The sequence below is a fragment of the Pholcus phalangioides genome, unplaced genomic scaffold, assembly GCF_987345545.1.
Source record: "Pholcus phalangioides strain wild (caught in Gottingen) unplaced genomic scaffold, Ppha-v1.0 ptg000029l_1, whole genome shotgun sequence".
Classification (NCBI taxonomy): Eukaryota; Metazoa; Arthropoda; class Arachnida; order Araneae; family Pholcidae; genus Pholcus; species Pholcus phalangioides.
In genome coordinates, this window is record NW_028301619.1 from 4,244,575 (window position 1) to 4,265,086 (window position 20,512).

Consider the following 20,512-nt stretch of genomic DNA (forward strand, 5'->3'; position numbering starts at 1 on the left):
AGAGAGTAATAATTTAGATACTTAAAAAATTTGGGCATTTTCATACTTTGACAGCACCTGTATCTAATTTGAAGAAAATCTGAGTGAACATACACTTGGCTTTTTCAGCTTTTTAAAATGGCTTTTTCAGTTTTTTTAAATTTATTTGTCACACTTTTGTCTGAACTTTTGATGAGATTTTCAAAACAGAAAATCACAAACCTTTTTTGATTTCCTTCTGCTTCTTGAAAACTTTACTAGTTTCAGTCTCTAAAAGCTGATCACCTAATTTGCAAATCGTGATAATACTGACACCCGGTTGACATCTCTCAATCAACTGCAGTAACACCCCTGCAAATGAATAAAAATTCATTTAAACAAATGGTGATCATCCAATTAGTAAAACTTCTATCTAAAAGCTTGTATCACAATACTTTATCCCTTGTTGTACCAACTTGAATTTAACACTGACTAGTCTAACCTCTGAAATTGAGTTTGTTCACCTGGATGTAACATAGAATCAGCAATGAATTCTGCACTAGTCGGTATGCCATACAACTCAAGGGACACCAACTTTTTGATCTTTCTGATCTTTTCCCAGCAGATGGAAAATAGATGGTTTGATGAGGATCACAGAATACACTGAAAAGTGGAGATGTAAAATTGCCGAGAATATTCTCTGGAGGGAGGGAGAGAGACAAGCACTACTATTATAAATAACTTTATAATAGTAAAGTACAATTAATTTTGATAAGAATGATAAATATTCTTATCATTCTTGATGAGAATGTTCTCCTGTTATTTATAATATAGTTATATATAATATTCGAGAATATTCTCTGGAAGGACCACTTTTATAAATTACTGGGGAATATTCTTGTTATTCTCAATAAGAATATTCTCCAGTTATTTATAGGGTCTAATAGTCCTTCTAGAGAGGATTCTCCAGAATATTCATAATAATTTATATTATAATAAATATTCTTTATAAATAACTTGAGAATATTCTCATGGAGGATAATACAGGAGAATATTCTCATGGAGGATAATACAGGAGAATATTCTCTGGAAGGTATTATTTAACTAATTTGAGAATATTCTTATTATTTTTGATCAGAATATTCTCCAGTTATTTTTATAGACCTAAAATTCTTAGTAATAATCTTTTAAAAGATTCTAGAGAATATTCTTGAAGTTACAATAAATAACTTCACCTTATTTTTACTTGGTAATAAATGTCTTCAAAATGAAAAAGTTATATATGTTTATTTATGTTATGGTTTATGAATAATTAAAAAAAAATATAGCAAATAATGGTAAATTGATTACTAGAGTCTGGAAGTTCAGGAAAAATGTTATGCCTTTTTTGAAATTTTCGTGCCATAAATGTCTATTTTAATACATAATGCTTAGTTTTAAGTTTATTAGTGAATTTCAGAGGTCATCCATAAAACTTGGATATTTTGGGCATTGAGAACTTCAAAAGAATTGCTCTTTTTTTAAAATTTTCCAACACTCAGTATTAATTATCATCAGAAAGTCTGTCTCAATTGCAACCCCTATTAGACGCAACCATGTGATCTGAGAGATTGGTGTTGGCATGCAATAACTTTGCTTTGACAGGATGGTGTTAGACGTGAATGATTTGGTTTCAGATGAATGCAGCCAGTGTTGGAATATTAGAAATTTGTTTTCCCACTGGCTTCACGTGTCTCGCTCAGGCAACTGCGTATTATGTGTATAGCAGACCAATGATTGTCCTAATAGGTCTTGAATTGACGTCATGGCTCACACAAAACAGAGTAGGAGCAGACAGGGCTCTGGGAACAATGTTGTTTTGATTTCGTTTTTTGCACCATAAATGCATTGCAAAGAACCATGGCTATTTATTATAAACACACATATTTAGTATTCAATTATATTAACAAGAGTTGCGCCATTCAGGTGTGTGTGACAGATGCCGCCATACAGTTCCCTAGGCTTAAAGGAGTTTATAAGTGGTAATATGAATAAAAAAAGAATTTTTTCTTCTTACAAAAATAGAACATGATAGCAATGTTCCAACTATAGAAATGAAAATGATTATTCCAAATAATACAACAAATAAATGAGAATTATTCGAAACTCGAGGGAGCCCCACACATAATTTTCTTTACGGGCTCCACATCTGGTAATTGTGTCCCTAGAATTCGATTAATCCTGAGGGTCTAGTAACATTTTATTTTTGACTTGAAATCAGTTTAACTTGGATAATAATGGAGTTATTATGGACTATAACTAAAGCAATAGACGGATTAAATGCAACCGATTTTTCAGCTAATTTTCGGATACTTAATACCTTTTGTTTTCAGTTATTTTTCTTCCTTCCAAAAATTATAAATGTCTTTTTTTAGTGCGTAAACTTCCGGGCTCTATTAATTACATTTACATTTGTGACACAGAGGGAAGTTCTTTTTTATTTTCCTTTAAACAAAAGTAACTATACAAAAACTACCCCAATTCTCAGAGGAAACAGAACTGTTCAAAACGGGTATTCAGACTAATTATTCATAATAGCTTGAAATTCAATAGAATAAAGAAAAAGCAATGATAAAGGAAACAATGAGAAAAATCTTGGATCCTTGGCATGTGTTCGTACATAACAAATTAGATAACCTGGTACTTCAAAGTACCATCAATAGACAAAGGGTCAAGCAAAGATGAGCGTGGATCAGAATTTATTCACTATTTGGAAACTGCAGAAGGTATGTCATGAGATGGAATTCTTTTAAAACTACCCAAATGTCAAGAAAAATAAGACTTTCTGGAAAGAGGAATGTTGCAGAAACTCTGCAGAACACATTGGTGCTGTTATGTGGTGGAAAGGAACATGCATTAGAATGAGTTGCATTTCAGAAGTTGCATTCTAAAGTTGCTGCAAGAGCTTTCAGAACCTCATACATACATACAGCCAGAGGCGTCGAGATGAAGAAAATATTAGGGGGAAATGAAAGTTGCTGGTCATCCTGCAAAGATGCCATTGACGCGCTATAATGAGTCAAATACCCGGAATTTCAGAAAAGGACTCATAAAAATTTTGTTCACGTGTCCTCCGGGATGCGTTCTTTACTAGTTTTAGGTAGTGTAGGGAGAAAAACTTCCCCAACTTTTTTTTTCTTTTTACCATGTATCATGATCACGCGACCTTGAAAAAAGTGGTTTTACTACTTTGTACACTATACTGATATACACGTAGGTTTTTGAAAAATAAGATGAGGTATATCTAGTTGCTGCCCTCAATGAGGGGCCGTGCAATTGTCAAATTTTGGAGTTTTTATTCCCCTGCGAATTTTCTCCCAGTTACATATTGGAAATTACGGCACTTTTACGGCTATCTGCCGGCAATAAGGCCCGATAAAAATGTATATTATGCATGTCAGGGTTGGAAAGTTTTTGCAGCAGTGGTAAAAACCGTCCTGACAAAAATTCATAAAATAAAAAAAATTGATTTATGTGTTTTGAAGTTTATGAATAAATAATTATAAAGCCTTATACTTATCAATTTTTTATAACAAATCTGGAGATGATGCATATTTTATTTGGATAAAGTAAATATTTTTGCCACCTGGCAAATATTTATAGAATTAAAAAATTGAATTTCTATGTTTTCAATTCTATACATAAATAATCATAAAGTCTTTTACTTACGAATTTTTATAACAAATCTGGCTGATGCATATTTCATTTGAATATGTTTTCATATTTTTGGTTGCTGAATATTTGTTTTTTTACCATGTAATTTTTAAGTTTCACATGTTTTTTAAGTTTTGATATTAAAAAGAATATTTTGTAATTTAAAAACCAAGTTTGGTATGTCTTGAGTAAAAAGAATAATTTTTACCAATTTTTTCCGGCAAAAACCCAATCCTGATGCACGTGCAGTGGGAGACATAATTATAAGATGCCACAAATATTCATAGAAAAAAAAGGAAAAGAATATTTCCACAATAATGAAACTTAAGTACATGCATCAGTCATGTTGTTTACAACTGTGAGGAAATAAAAAGGATGTCCAAGAAATAGTTAGATATTTTAATATTTTTGTGAATTTCAGTAAGAAATTAGAGGACAGAAATATACGACATTTTTTAATTTCCACCATTTTATAGTACTGCAATTTAATTTCCACCATTTTATAGTACTGTAACACTGAGTTACTTTATGCAAATCGATTTTTTATGTCTCTGGATAACAAAACTAGAGATGTAAAATTCTCGAGAATAATCTTTACGAGAATATTCTCCTGAAGGACTACTATTATAAAATTATAAGAGAATATACCTTGCAAGGACTATCATAAATAACAAGAATAATTTTTATTCTTGAAAATATTCTTGTTATTTGTAATGTAGTTATATATAATATTCTTGAGAATATTCTCCAGAAAGACTAGTATTATAAATTACTGTAGAATAACTATATTTCTTATGTAAAATAATGATTCTCAAGTTATTTATAATAGTGCTTTCAGAGAATATTCGTGAATATTCTCCTCGATGAGAATATTTCCAGTTATTTATAACAGTATTCCCCCTCAAGAATATTTGTAATACAGTCGAATCCCGTTATAACGAACTCCAAGAGACAGTAGAGAAATCACTTTGTTATAACAAAATTTCGTTATAAAGGAATTCCAGGTTATTTAAAAATGTCCCTACGTAAACTTATCTGGGAAATTAGAAAAGCGTTTGTTAAAATGAGATTAATTTTTGCTATAACGGTATTCGACTGTAGTATGTATTATATAATAAATAATCTCCATAAATAACTTGAGAGTATTTCTCTGGAAGGACTATTATAAATTACTGGAGAATATTCTTATAGAAACTAATAAGAATTATTCTCTAGTTATTTATAATAGTCCTTCCGGAGAATATTCGCAAGAATATTTGTAATAACATATTATAATAAACAATCTCTAAATAACTTGAGAATAATTCTCATTATTTTTAATAAGAATATTCGCTAGTAATTTATAATAGTAATCCTACGAGAGAATAGGGTCAAGTGGGGAAAAGTGGTCAGGTGGGGTAAAATGGTCATACTGAACATAAAATGGCATAACTTAAGAATTTCAATTGATATTACTACCAAATTTCTGTTTTAACTTTCACTTGCTAGTAGCTAAGTTTTTCACCTAAAATATAATGCCAAGCAACATTTTAGTGGAAATGAACATTTTTTTTTGTTGTTGAAGCTCGGGTTCCATTTTTTGAGTGGCTGAATAACTTCTCTCTACCATTTTAGTTGCTAAAACTTTTTATAGATTGGCTGTACAGGGCACTCCAGAAGTATCTCAAGAACACTATTCCATGCACTGGTAAGTTGTAATCATTATACTTCATATTTTATAGTAATTTAAACAATGTGGGGTAAAGTGGTCATAGCATTAGGCTTAACTAACACTTAGTTGCTAGGAGCTATTTTGCTAACATATAATTGAACTTGTAAGATTTTTTTTACTCAATTTACTTTTTATTTAATGTAGTTTAATTTTTTTCTTTTCCAGAGCAAACATGCACTTGGAAAGTAGGTGTTTGAACCTATATGTGAAAAGAATATACAACAGTACTCTAACATTCTTCCATTAGTATTGTTAGCTGTTGGAAAGAGCGTTAGAGTATCATGTGAGCTGCAAGAACATGAGTTAAAGATTCCATATGACTTAAGGAAGATGGATCATTAACAAGTCAAGACAAAAGGATTCTAGAAGAAAATCACGGTTACCATGCAAAGGAGACTAGTATTGAAGGCTTGAAATCTCTTGCTCAATGTGAACAACCCCCCACCCCTTTTGTAGATGTTGAACTTTCACAATTCACAACCAAGGGAAGTAAAGATACAGAATCAACTGCATGAGTGGCTGACTTGAACTTAGAAAGTGTCAAAATTAGCTAATATCAGTGTTGTGTCTGATGAGAGACTTGAAACAAGCCATATACCGACTACCTTGCCCTCGTTAATCTCAGCTGTAAACGAAAGGGTAATACAGAGCTCAAGGGCAAAATGAAAACATGTTCAGAATAGAATAGGAGAAATCTTAATTAAGGAAATAGTTGAACTTTGACTGCCACAAAATAAATATGCAAAAATTACATTAAACTCCCATAGCCAAAAAAAAAATTTCTGGAAGATCTGACAAATCTATAACTATTCAAACTTTATGAAAAATGTCAGAAGGCTGTGTGTGTGGGGTGCTGGTTTATTATGAAGAGAACAAAAACCAATAATGCAAATTATCAGACAAGTGATTAATAAGGATTTATTATCTTTTGAATATCTTGAAAAAGCTTAAATAATGAATTTTTATACCTTTCCAGAAAATAAGGACATAGATAAAATAAGAGATCAGTTGTATTTGAAGATCGTAATGAAGCCGAGCTTTATAACTACAGAGTACATTAAAAGTTATAAATTTAAAAGTATAGAATGATTGTTTGATAAATGTGTTAAATAAAATTTCAATGCCCACTGATTATTTTCTTAAAATTTCATTATTATTTGGTATGACCATTTTACCCCATGCACTACTCACTTTACCCCACCCCATGGGGTAAAGTGGTCATAAAAGTGAGGTCTAAAAAGTTGCAGAAAAAAAACTGTTACACTCAAAAAATATTTTTGAAAAATGTGCTAATATACTCTCTAAGAATGTAATGTAAAATATCAGCCAAAAGATATCCTATTTTTGAAAAAGTCATATGGTTATACCTCTTCAAAGATGAAAACACCTCTTTTTATGACCATTTTACCCCACCTGACCTTATTCTCTGTCCCCCGTCTCTCTTCCCGCCAAGAAGATGGGAATATTGAAATTTGTAGCCCACAATATTAAAGTTTGAAAGTAAGAAAATGAAACCAACATAACTGAATTGTACAACTTGCAAAGAAATATTAGTGATACAAAATTTAAGTGCATGTGCATTGAAGAAAATAACACTTGAATATCTGCCTAGAATGATGATTACATAAGAATAGCTTCCTTTGCCAATCAACTTTTGTTTTACTCTCTGTTTTGAACTAATTTCTGAAAATTTATCTAATTTGAAATAACTTTTTTAGAGTTTCTAAAATCTTCATAACCATCATGAGAATATTCTCGAACTAAAAGTTGTCATTATGAGATGATTATGTCAAAAATGGTTTTGTTTTAAATGTTCTAGGCATTAAAAACTGAATTATATTTCATAATATAAATAAAAATTAATTTTTTTTTCATTATTTAAAAGAAAAATGAATATTCTCGACTATTCTCCAATTTTTACATCCAGGAGAATATTCTTGCTCTCCAAGAATATTCACATCTCTACACTCACACTTCCGGCACAACTCATTCGGTAGTAAATTGCCCATGGCGATAGACTGGAGTTACGCTTGATTTGAAAGAAATAATATTTATCAATGAAACACTTGGGTATTATGCATAATCTCCTCTAAGTGATAAATTTATCAAACTTAACAAGATGATTGGTAAGTTTATAATAACCGGTTATGGTACATAATAACCATTATCACATTTACCATAACATACAGTTGATCAATTTCATTCCATCATCTACAAATTAACAAAAAAAAAAAATCTGTAAAATTTTCTACATAAAGTTTCAGAATAATCCCGAATTATGAGGAAAAAAATCACAAGTGTATCAAAATATCCATTATTTGCAAATGAGCAGTGCAGTTGCCAAAATTTAAATGGGAAAACTTAATTTTTTTTCTAATGTAAAAAAAATTTGATCTAAAAAAAGTTTTATTTTCTTGTTCAACCGTGTCTCGCTTATAAATTTAAGATATTGTCCGACTTCCATAGACCATGAGTCGAGTTTCCAGGCTCTGAAAAGTGACCTTAACCCTGAGATATGAGGAAGTATTTTCAACCAACAAATGACAAAAAAAAAAACACAACAACAACAACAGAGAATTGTTGAAATATACGAGAGGAATGTCATGGAAATTTATTAACTGCCAATCCATAAAGATTTCAAAAAATTAGTTGTGATAACACAGTAGGTATCACAGTTAACTCACAAGCAAGGTTTAGCTATCTTGTGTCGAGTTAAGGTTTTTACCCCATTGAATTTAGTATTATGTCAACTCATCTATTGGAATAATAAATGTTGAGTTATGGTGGTAGTGTTGAGTTATCTGCATGTTAGAGATGTGAAATCCTCGAGAATAATCTTTAGGAGAATATTCTCTGGAAGGACTACTATTATAAACAACTTGAGAATATTCTCATCATTCTCGATGAAAATATTCTCCTGTTATTTATAATAGTTTTAGGGTTTAAGCTAGATAAAAAAATTCCTTTAGCAAAAAGGAATTTTTTTATCTAAAAAAACTACACATTTTTACGAAAGTGGCTACTACTTTGCATTCCATAGCTGCCAACTTTTGAAAATGAAAATTAGGGAGATTTTTGTGCTGACCCGTATTTTATACTACAAAAAGGGGTAAATAAATCCAAAAGGGATTTTTCCAAACAAAATAGGGATTTTCCCCACATAAATATTAAAGCATAGGGAATAAAATCCCTACTCAAAAAACAAGTGAAATTGGAGGCCAAAACTTCAATGGTGATCTAAAAAAAGATATTGTGTTCAATCAGAGAAACGATGTGAACAAACATTCGCTCTGCACGAATGGCCCCAAAATCATCGGAAGATGAAGGGAAAAAGAGCAAATTTTTGAAGAACACGTGAATTTTTGTGACACTTGCTTGTTGTTTTTTTTGATTTCACATGTGTGATGAGGCCAGTCTTTCCACCATGACCCACGTTGATGTCCTCAACACAAAAAGAAAAAGTCTGTTTTTTTCTGGAACGTTAGATGAAAGGAAATTCATCAAGATAAGTATCTTTAAAATTAATTAAATATTTTTTTTTGCTTATCAGCATTCATGTTTTCTTATTGCACATATGTAACTTCAACAAAGAAAAAAGTTTTGACCACATGCGCGTAGTGCCGTCTTAACGCATGAGCCTACCCGGGCCTCAAGGAAGGAGTAGAGATGTGAGGTGAGAATATTCTCGGAGAACGAGAAAAAATTGGAGAATAATCGAGAATATTCATTTTTCTTTTAAATAGTTTAAATTTTTTTTACTAATTTTGTTTATATTGTAAAATATAAATCAGTTTTCATTGCCTGAAACATTTACATGAAAATTTTTTTGATATAATCACCTCCCAATGACAACTTTAGTTTGAGAGAGTAAGTTGTCATTGGGTTGTAAGTTTCACCCTCTCATAAGTTCATGATGAGAGGGTTTTAAAAGTTTGGTTATAAAGATTTGAGGAATTTTTAGATTAAAACCTTAAAAAATTATTTTAAAATTATATAAATTTTCAGAAATAAGTTCACAACAAAAGAAATTAAATCAAAGCATAGGCGGAGATAGACTTGGAAGTCTGGGGGGGGGGGGGCGAGATAATGATGTTGATTCATCTAGGCTATACATATATGCATTAGATCTGTCGACCCCCCCTCCGCATCTCCACCCATGAATCAAAGTTCATTTATAAAGGAAGCTATTCTTATATAATCACCTTTATTCTAAGTTACAGAACTGTTGTTTTCTTCAATGCACATACACTTAAATTCTGTATCACTCACATTTCTTTAAAAGTTGTGCAATTCAACCATGTTGGTTTAATTTTCTTGTTTTCAAACTTTAATATTGTGGTCTACAAACTTCAATATTCTCATCTTGAATAGAAAGAGAGACAGGGACAGAGAATATTCTCTCTCAAAGGACTACTATTATAAATTACTAGAGAATATTCTTATCGAAAATAATAATTATTCTCAAGTTATTTATTGAGATTATTATATGTTATTACATATATTTTTGATAATACTCTCTGGAAAGATTTTGGTAACTGAAGAGAAGCACTATTATTAATAACTTCAGAATAATTCTTATTATTTTCTATAAGAATATTATATGTAACTATATTATAAATAACAGGAGAATATTCTCAAGTTATTTATAATAGTAGTTCCTCGATGAGAATATTCTCACTCGAGAATTTTACATCTCTAGGAAAGGGGGGGCTCAAACATGAGAATAGTTCAAATTTTCGACAATTTGCCAGGTAGGGCCTCATTAAAATCAATTGGCAATGGGGCCCATGATGCTCTTGAGACAGCCCTGCATGCTTGTCACTATAATCTTCAATTATTATCCAGGACTATTGGCTGCTAAGCTATTTCCCTGCACGATAAGACAAACAACTATTTTTGTTTAAAATAGAAGAAATAAATAAATATTGTGTTCAATCAGAAACGACGTGAACAAACATTCTGCGCGAATGACCCCAAAACCATCGGAAGATGAAGGGAAAAAAACGTCAATTTTTGAAGAACACTGACTTTTGTGACACTTGCTTGATGTTTTTTTTTTCCATTTCACATGAGTGATGTCAGTCTTTCCCCCATGATCTATGTTTATGTCCGTAACATAACTTGTAAAAAAAGGAAAAGTCTGCCCTTTTCTGGAACATTTGATGAAAGGAAATTCATCGTTTAATAAGTATCTTTATAATTGATTAAATATGTTTTTGCTTGTCAGTATTCATGTTTTGTTATATCGCACGTACGTAACTTCAACAAAAGAAATTTTGACCACATGCGCATCACTATAATCTTCAATTATTATCCAGGACTATTGGCTGCTAAGCTATTTCCCTGCACGATAAGATAAACAGCTTTCTTGTCACCATCAGAGGGTTTGTAAAATTTCTTGCAAAAGGGAATTTTCCCATTTACGACATGTGACGTCATTTCGAAAGGAAAAAAAAAACCGGCAAAAGACTGCCCCACAATTCCTTAGGGATGGTTTTCATAAGAGGGGATTTTTTTTTAAAAATGAAGTAGGGAATTTTTAGGGACAATTAGGGATTTTTTGTGATTTTTGTAAAAATTTGGGAGATTTAAGAACTTTTCGGGAGGTCGAGAGATGAAGCTAAAATTCGGGAGACTTGGCAGCTATGTTATTCTCAAGTTATTTATAATAGCAATCTTTCCAGAGTATTCTCAAGAATATTCGTGAATCGCTAAATGTAAAAAAGGGTAATGTCACATTTTTTGAATTTTTATGTTTTGATGGATTCGTGTAATAGAGACGCCAACACATCGTTTTATGGTAAAATGGGTCAAGTGTTGCCTCCAGATGCTGAGAAAAAACAAAAGTTAAAAGTAAGAAGGTGTCTAGTCCAGGACATGACCCCTTTTTATATTTAGTTCTCAAGAATGCTAACAGGTGACAGCAGGGCTTCCTGTTAGGTTACTGACATAAGATGATTTTCTTCGTTTACATTGCTTTTAGAAATGTCCTCTCCACTTGTCAATACAAGATTCATCGAAAGACTGGTTATTTGTGGAGATGAAGATTACAAGGAAGAAAATTCATCACTGCCCCCACGGGGACTCTAACCCCGGTCTCTCACTTGCCGGACCAGTGCTCTACCATCTAAGCTATGGAAGCATTAGTTGATTGTTGACGCCGTCCATGCACGGTGCCTTTCAACATATATACGCTCTAAGGTTGAAATATTCTATCTGCTTCCATAGCTTAGATCAGTGGTTCTCAACCTTTTTGGAACCGCGACCCGGTGAATCAAATTGCTGTGAGTTTACGGCCCGGTCTGGAATAGTTTACTCATTCAAAAGTTAATAATTAATAAACCCCCAATTACATTTTGATTGCGAGCTGATTAATTAAAAACACATTTAATCAATTAAACTCTTCTTTAATTGATTAATTTATTTAATCTATTTTAATTAATTAAAACCCATTTATAATGAATTGAATTCATTATTTTCTTGCGGAGTGATGCAACATTTTTTTCCCAGTAATGTATTAATAATGTGCAGAAGTCAAAACATAAACGAAGCGTTTCATCAGCAACTGCAGTAAACATCATCATTGCTTAAGCACCGGAACCTGGGTACTGAGGCTGTTTGAGCGCCCCCCAATATATTTTACGAGATGGCTGAGCCACCAATAACCAATATACAATGCAATGCTCCACTCACTCTCCTGCATAAGTGCTTCAGCCCATATATACGGGACAAATGGCAACCTTCAACCTTCAGCCCCCCTCAACGTTTGCTTCATTTCGGTGCTTCCACCTCATTAAAAAATTCAATTGATCACAAATCAATCGAGACGTCTTAATATTCAATTCTACAGACTAATTTCGCATAGTGTGTAAAAATATGAAGTTTTCATTCATAGTGGGCAATAGAATTTTTTCGAGCCGACATCAACGCAGCACTTATTGATTAGCACTTTTTTAATAACTTAGTGTAAAATATATTTTACAATCGAACTTTGCATTTAATCTTAGCTAGAAAGAAGGTAATGATATAAAAAAATCGTCTATATTGTAACTCACCATAAAAGTCCGCTGAAAAGCAGAAAATTGTTCATTTTTGGGCGAAACACTTTTTGGTATATTCAGGATAGATGCTTATGTTAAATTGTGTAACTTGATAAATTACAAAACTTTGATCGTGATTTTTCTACTCTAAAACTTAAACTTTTCTCTATTTTTTAACAAAAATTAAGATTTGTGAACCTATCCACACTCTGGAAAAGAAATCAGAACGAAAACTCTCGCAACGTAATTCACTGCGTTTTTGCAAAGAAAACAGTATTCGAGTTATCACCAGTAGTTATGTGCACCTTGATGACCGATTCAAAAACACACTATTTTCTGTATACAGATGGTGCTTCACTGATTAGTCTCTGAGATTTGCCACGCATATGTGAAATACTTCGTCCTTTTCTGAGAACACATACTAAATCGTAAAGAGGTTTTTACCACTGGCCATAAATAAACGGGTCCAATGGTCGATGGTGGTTTTCTATTGCCCGGAAATTTTCCTAATCACTCACAATTATTCCCCTTTGAAGTTATGCAGCTTGGCGAGTAGCACAGATGTTTTTCCAGTCTCCAAGGAGTTTTCTCATGGCATTATTGTTTGTCTTCAGGACATTTTCTGTGGTGCCGACAATGGCAAACCGTGGACACGCAAACGACAGGGTCATCTGGTTGTCAACAGAGAGAGCCCTGAAGCAGTAGGATATTTTCAGGGAAAGGGACGGAGAGTATGGAAAAACATTCCCCACTTCTGCTATATTGTTTGGGTCTCATAAAGACGGATACACAAAAATACGAAAAGAAAAAAACACAATTAAAAATACTAGTTTCGAGGGGGAGGGAAGGACCAGAGACATGTTTCCTTTGCTTTGGGCCTTGCAACAAAACGAAGGATTTTCAGTGCGATAAGGGGAAGAGGAATCCTCCAAAATCTTATAATTTATAATTATATGGTTGCCGGCTGGAAGCCTTTGGTCTGGAACTCTAAGAGAGTTTTTCATCTTCCTTTGTATGATTTTTAGACTGAAAAACTAAAATAATATGTACCATAATAGTGAAATAAACCAATTAGTTATTCGTGAAAATACAATACTTTGAAAAATGAAAGGGTAATGAATATATTCTCGCGGCCCGGTACGATTGATGTCACGGCCCGTTGATTGAGAAACACTGGCTTAGATGGTAGAGCACTCGTCCGGCAAGCGGGTTCGAGTCCCTGTGGGGGCAGTGATAAATTTTCTTCCTTGTAATCTTGTATTACATTGCTTTTGTTTTGTTGACCAAGGGTTGTTATTTGACATTATTAATAAAACGTAATCGTTAGTGAATCATGGAAGTAACATCAGACTGTTCACTCTTCTTCGTGTCAGGAGGAAAACCTCTCAACTAAGCAAAGGAAACAAGGAGTGAGAAATACATCATCTTACAGACGGAATTCGATTAAGGATGCCAAGTTCAAAGGGAAAGCCCATATTAATCATGCTGGGAAAGAAATTGCTGAAAAACTTTGTCCATCGTTAAGTGACAATTTCACTTGGAGTAAATTAAAGGTGGTCTATTTGAGTTTTGATTATCTCCAAAAATTAGTGTTTTTTTTTAAACTATTTTAAATTACTTTTTTCTAGTTGCTGTCCTGGCAACTGTCTTGAGCTCTTTGATGAAGGCAAATTGACAGTTTTGTTTACTCAGTTCTATGCAAAAAAAAAAGATGAGCAATATGGTTTCCTACAAGACTTGATGGAAATAGTTCCAGTAGGTAGAAAAAGACCCAGAGTGAACGTGCCAGAAGAGAGAAAAGCCAAATGTTGTACAGTTTACTATGTTCTTCTGAAATCTGGTCTTCGTCAAAATGTATGTAAATGAGCCTTCATGAAAACTTTTTCAAGTAACCAAAAAGAGAATTCAGAGAATCAGAGACCTTTTAAGATTGAACAAAATCCCTGTAGACATTAGGGGACGAAAGACTCCCCCGTAATAAAACATGACCAACTGGTAAAAATTCACTCTCACATCGCATTATTTCGACTAAGGTTGCTCGTTATACTGGGAAAGAAGTGACCTACTTGAATTCTGATCTCAATGTGAAAACTATGCATGACCTGTTCAAAGAAATTCATCTTGATAAGATTTCTTACCAGTTTTATTGGCAGTACTTCAAGGGAAACTTTTTTCTGAGATTTTGAAGGCCAGCAAAAGGCACTGCGGCACATGTGAAGAGTTGAACATTAAGACAAAAAGTCCTGTTCTTTGTGAATCAGCTAAACGAACTGCTGTGGCAAAATTATTAGTAGGCAGACATAAAAGCAGGAGCAAAAAATTTTGATTCAATCAAAAAAGTTAAAAAAAGCTCTGCCAAGAAAACAGTGATATTCTCTGTCTGTGTATTGACTATATGGCTACAGTATTATCTCTGATTCCAGTGCAAGATATCTACTATTTTGGCAGCTGAGTTTTAATACCTTCAGTATTCATCACCTAAGAGATGGTAAAATAGAATGTTTTGTTTATGACGAAACGAATGGAGGCAAAGGGCCTAAGAAGTTACGTTCTTTTTGAAAAAATATAGATGCAGCTGAAGATGAGAATTCCCAAATCGGTGACCCTAGTTGCATCCGGGATAGCAACACCATATGAGTTGAATGGTGTCACTATCCTGGATGCAACTAGGGTCACTGATTTGAGAATTCTCATATATGAGCGGCTTAGGTTTTCTGAACATTGTTCAGTGGTGGTCAAAAAAATCGAATAGAACGCCTGGTTTGATTTTCAAAAGGTCTCTTCGCGTTCTCCTAAAGTCATTCTTCCGCTTTTTTGAGGCTTTGTTCATCCTGGACTGGAGTATGCTGTAAGGTTTTGGAGACCATACCTACAGAAGAACATAGACTTAGATGAAGGGGTGCAGAGAAGAGCTACGCGTGTCCTTATTGGCACACGGGGATTGAGTTATGAAGAGAGACTTAATTTTTTAAATATGTTTACATTGTATGAGCGCAGGTGTTGGGGAAATATGATTGAAGTGTTCAAAATTTTCAACGGGATGGATAGGATGGACCATGTACACCGCCAATCGACTGCCTTTACAAGGGGACACCAGTATTGATTGCAAGGTTATGGTGTCTCAGGGAATTTTTCTCTAATAGGGTTGTTAATAAATGGAATAGCTTACCCCCAGATATAGTAAATTGTAACACAATTGACACGTTTAAAAATACGATAAACATGTTGGGGTAAATCGAGAAGCTATCCATACTGATAATAAGACAACCATAATATTTATGGGCATTGTATCATCTGTATATATTGTTTATAATTTTTGTGATTGTGTTTTTAATTGGGTTGCATCTCTCCTACATAGAGATGTGAGGTGAGAATATTCTCCTGGATGTAAAAATTGGAGAATAATCGAGAATATTCATTTTTCTTTTAAATAATTTAAATTTTTTTACTAATTTTGTTTATATTGTGAAATATAAATCAGTTTTCATTACCTGAAACATTTACAACAAAATAATTTTTGGTATAATCAACCCCAATGGCAACTTTTAGTTCGAGAATATTTTCAGAATATTCTCCAGGTCATGATGAGAGATTAAAAGTTTGGTTATTAAGATTTTAGAAACCTTTAGATTAAAACCTTAAAAAATTATTTTAAAATTAGATAAATTTTCAGAAATAAGTTCACAAAAGAAATTAAACTAAAGTTGATTGATAAAGGAAGCCATTCCCATACAACCACTTTCATTCTAAGAAGATACAGAACTGTTGTTTTCTTCAATGCACACACACTTAAATTCTGTATCACTCAGTTCTTTTAAAAGTTGTGCAATTCAGCCCTGTTGGTTTAATTTTCTTGCTTTCAAACTTTAATATTGTGGTCTACAAACTTCAATGTTCCCATCTTCTTGACGGGAAGAGAGACAGTAACTTTAAGTAACTTTAAAAATGAAACGGGAATTGTATCGAAATATCAAATCATACAAACATAGGCATATGCAGAAAGGGGGTTTTGGGGTAATAAAACGATCTTGCCAGCATTGAATAGTAAAATGTAAATAAATCCCTTTATATAAAAAAGACAGCACAGTAAAACCATCTGGTTCATCTTGACTTATTTACATTGGATATTGTAATTTGCACATTTTGCTCTGTGCTTTTGGAAGTGGTCTGGAATCTTTCTTAAAAACCTTACATGTCTTCATAATTTGCTATACATCATGGAAGAAAGTTCACAGACTGGATTTCGGAAGACTCCTCGAAAAAAATACAATATACAGGTATATTGAAAGGAGAAAGAGAAAAGAATTATTTGTGGTTGCTAGTTGGTACAGTAAAACCTTGATTATCTGAATACATCGGGATGGAAGGGTGTTTAAAAAAATGAAAAGTTCGGAAAACCGATTTCGAAACAAATTTGATAACGCAAAGGAATACATTTAAATTCAGCAACAAATGATACACCCCTTCCCGGCAAAACCATGATAAGAACTGTTTTGTTGTCAAGAAGATGCACTCCTTGCTCTCATAGGCACACCCACAGAATTAAGACGAATTCGTCAGGCAAAAAAAAATATGGCAGCTAAATCTGCTCCTATTCACATGATTGTTTGTTTGCCAATCTTTTATAACTATATCCTCCCCTACTTACATCAATGGCTCACGGGTACAATATGTACAATTGTTTGAAAATGGATTATTGTATAATAGAACGAAGCTATCGAGTGGGGAGAGATAAAAAGATTCAAGTTCCAAGAAAATACCAACTGTTGAGCATCATTGACTATAGAAAACTGAAAATGAGTTATGATGAAAAGGTGTTCGGTTGACCGAGTCGTTCGGAAAATTGATGTTCGGATAAACAAGGTTATACTGTACTGTTTTGGCCCAAAATTATTTTTGTTATCAAGTCATTTTGCTTTGGCACGAACCAATCTTGTAGGATAATGAAATAGTGCTATGAAATTTTTTTTTTAAATAGTTTTTTCATAAGGCTATGATTATGTTACCTTAGCAGGGTATCCTCCCCCTTGTGGGAGCCTTCTGCATATTGATATATAACATTGAGATGTAAAGTTGAGGATGTACCACGATGTAAAATGTTCAATATCACCCAGTGCTAGTCGAAGCTCTTTATAATGACTTCCGTTGTCCCACGGAAAACAGACGTTATATTGGGAGGTCGTTATATCAAAAGGAAAACACATAAGATAGTCGGTAAAGACGGGGTTTCCCAGGAGTAGGCTTTTTGCATCACATATGAATAGAATTGGACCATTTCACATTGGCAGAAAACGTGTTACATAAACACACTGTGCATTTGTGGCGCATCAGCTCGGGACGGCTATATAGTACATGGTTCTGGCATCAGCTATTCTGTCGTCTGCATGCTCCAGGTTAAAGGTTAAGAAAACAACAAAAATGAAGAGAAGAGCAGAGCAGAGAAACACGCGACACACAAAGCATTTGACTCCCCCAGAAGTAGTCGCCAATCACGCCCAACGTAAAGCTTGTTGCACTCTATAGGAAAACAGTTGTACTGCTTTTCTTATTGGCGAGTGGATGGCGTGCCGCGCTAGGCAATTCACGTTGCACAAAAAACCTGCTCCTAAGAAAACCCAGCTTAAATGAAAACATTTGGGACTTATCCTGCTGGTCATTGTAATGGAATAGTCAATATAGCATGGATAGTTATGATGATCGTCAAGTGTATAATATTACTTTTGATTACTCAATAAAATCTCAACACAATTTTTTGAAATTTTACTTAACTTCAAATTGCCACAATTTCTACTCAAGTGCAAATTCAACTAGGTAAAAAAATTTTCATGATTCATGAGGAAGAATTTAACAATTGTGTAGGCAATCAAGTAAATTTTAATACTTTTCATCCATCATTGATAGCCACTCTCATTAACGGGTCATTTTATTTGCGAATAACATACCGGTGCGAGACCTCACGTGCAATCCGATGCGTGGTAGAAAAACTGTGACTAGGAATCACTTAGAAAGAAAATCATCATTTAAATATCTGTGATGGTTTTAATAACTAAAAATGTGTGCTTTTTCATTCATTGGATGTAATTAAAATAAATTGAATCACTATAAAAAAAGCACATGGTAGTATGCCATAAGGGCGCTTAACGTAGTTTGACACGTGTATGACCAAACATGCTTGAACCATGATAACCGAACAATCTATGATCACAATTGTTATAATAATCATTTATTAACTTACTATTGGTTATTTCAGCTGCCATTTTATATTTGGTAACTACCAAGTCTTGGGCAATAGTCGGCTCACTTTCATCCTTGTCTGCCATTTTTCACAATATTAAACTGCTATCACACAGATGCCACTCACCATCAAAACAAAACAAAATGCCGCTTCTTTTTTTCCAGAACGTGGTGGTGGAAAACTATTTTTTTAGTCACTTTCATATTTTCGGAATTAAAAATTTCAAGTATCCATATTTAGAAATTAAAATTCATTTTATTGCTACCTCCAATCGGATCCCAATCCTTAACATTTCTATTTTCGAGGGTTGCTCAGACCATAAAATCCCATTCATTGACTTTCCCCTCCTCCATTCTGTTCCTTCCTACAAACTCGCCCTAAACATAATTTTAACAAAGCAAATTACTCAGTAATGCAAAATATTCTTAGCTCCCACTTCAATGATTTCCTATCCATATCCTCGTCTAACAACATTTACAACCTTTGGACCACTTTCAGGTGTATCAGGTGTAACAAGTATTATCTACAAATGTCTAGCCATGGCCCCCACAAGGGGTGGGCTGACAAGGCTCCACCCCTGGGGCCCGGGAGGATTTTTATCATTTTTTGTTTTTTCATGCTATAAATTCATCATGGCGGGGGGCCCCATGAAAGTGTGGTCGGAGGGCCCATAAAAGATCCCAGCCTAGGGGCCCTGCTTCAGGATGTGGGGGCCATGTGTCTAGCTACAGTTCCAATTAAAAAAGTATCCTCTAAGTGTTTTCTTAATCCGTGGATCACCAGAGATATTATTCATCTAAAGAGAAAAATCCGCCGTATTTCTTTCAAATATAAAACCATCAAATCCAATTCACTTAAATCTATAAACTTCAGCCTCCACCCGAGACTTTATTTTTACTTAAAAGGCCAAATACCTCTCTCATTCACTACCTTATTATTCAAAAACAAATCCCACAAAGTTTTGGAGACCGAAATCCGTTGGCCCCACATCGCTCAAAATTTCAAATAAAGATAATATATCCTCTCATTCAGAGATGGATGCCAAATTCAATTTAGCGTTCTGCTCGGTTTTTTTCTCAATAGATACCTCCCCTCCTCGATACTCATTTATTGACTCCGTTCACTGTATAATTGAAGAAGAAGAAGACTATTCACACAATTCACCTCCAATATTTCTCTCCAAAGAGGATATTCTAAAATTATTGAAAAAATTGAAATCTTACTCTGTAGGTCTGGACGCATGGCCCCCACAAGGGGTGGGATGACAAGGCTCCAGCCCTACGGCCCGGGACGATTTTTACCTTTTTTGTTTTTTCACGCTGTAAATTCATCATAAAGGGGGCCCGTGAAAATCTCATCGGGGGCCCGCATAAAATCCTGGCCTGGGGGCCCGGCTCCAGGATGTGGGGGCCATGCCTGGACGACATCCCAAATTCCATTCTTAACTTCTTGATATCGATCATGGACGGAGATAATCCCCCCTCCCAGCGTCAAAGGTGGAGTTGACTAATCTAATGTACACGTGTATGTGGGATATATGTTTTATTAAATAAACTACTTTACATAATTAAACAATAATAAAATACAAATGGCGATGTTCTTGTTGACTGGGATCAGGTGGCCATTCTCGTCGTTGACAATCTATGTTCTCCCTAGGTGTTGCCATCACCTGCCCAGTAATAATGTTCTTTTCTGGTGTTGCCAGATACCCTACATTTACCCCCTCAACAAAGGCATAGCAAGCACTAGATATTCTGAGTTTAACTCTTTTAATCACTTATAATTTTATCAGGGCCGGTCTTAGACCTAGTGGCTGGCGCCCGGTGCAAAAACAGTAGTCAACGCCCCCCACTCCCCAAGGCGCGAATACAGAGT

General features: G+C 33.9%; 1 protein-coding gene across 2 annotated transcripts in view; it reads right to left on the reverse strand.

Annotated features, from left to right (window-relative positions):
* LOC149067594 (proliferation-associated protein 2G4) overlaps window positions 1–19,003 on the reverse strand; it is a 95,156-nt gene extending 76,153 nt beyond the window's left edge. Inside the window, exons 1-2 of one of the 2 annotated variants that reach the window (XM_089252566.1) lie at window positions 18,638–18,778; window positions 202–330 (exon numbers count right to left, since the gene is read on the reverse strand). In XM_089252566.1, coding sequence (XP_089108692.1) covers window positions 202–330; window positions 18,638–18,722 — 214 coding nt within the window. In that variant the 5' untranslated portion in view covers window positions 18,723–18,778. Of the gene's footprint in view, window positions 1–201; window positions 331–18,637 lie in introns of both variants that reach the window. The other variant, XM_089252567.1, reaches the window with a different exon arrangement.
* Between the last annotated feature and the right edge of the window lie 1,509 nt (window positions 19,004–20,512).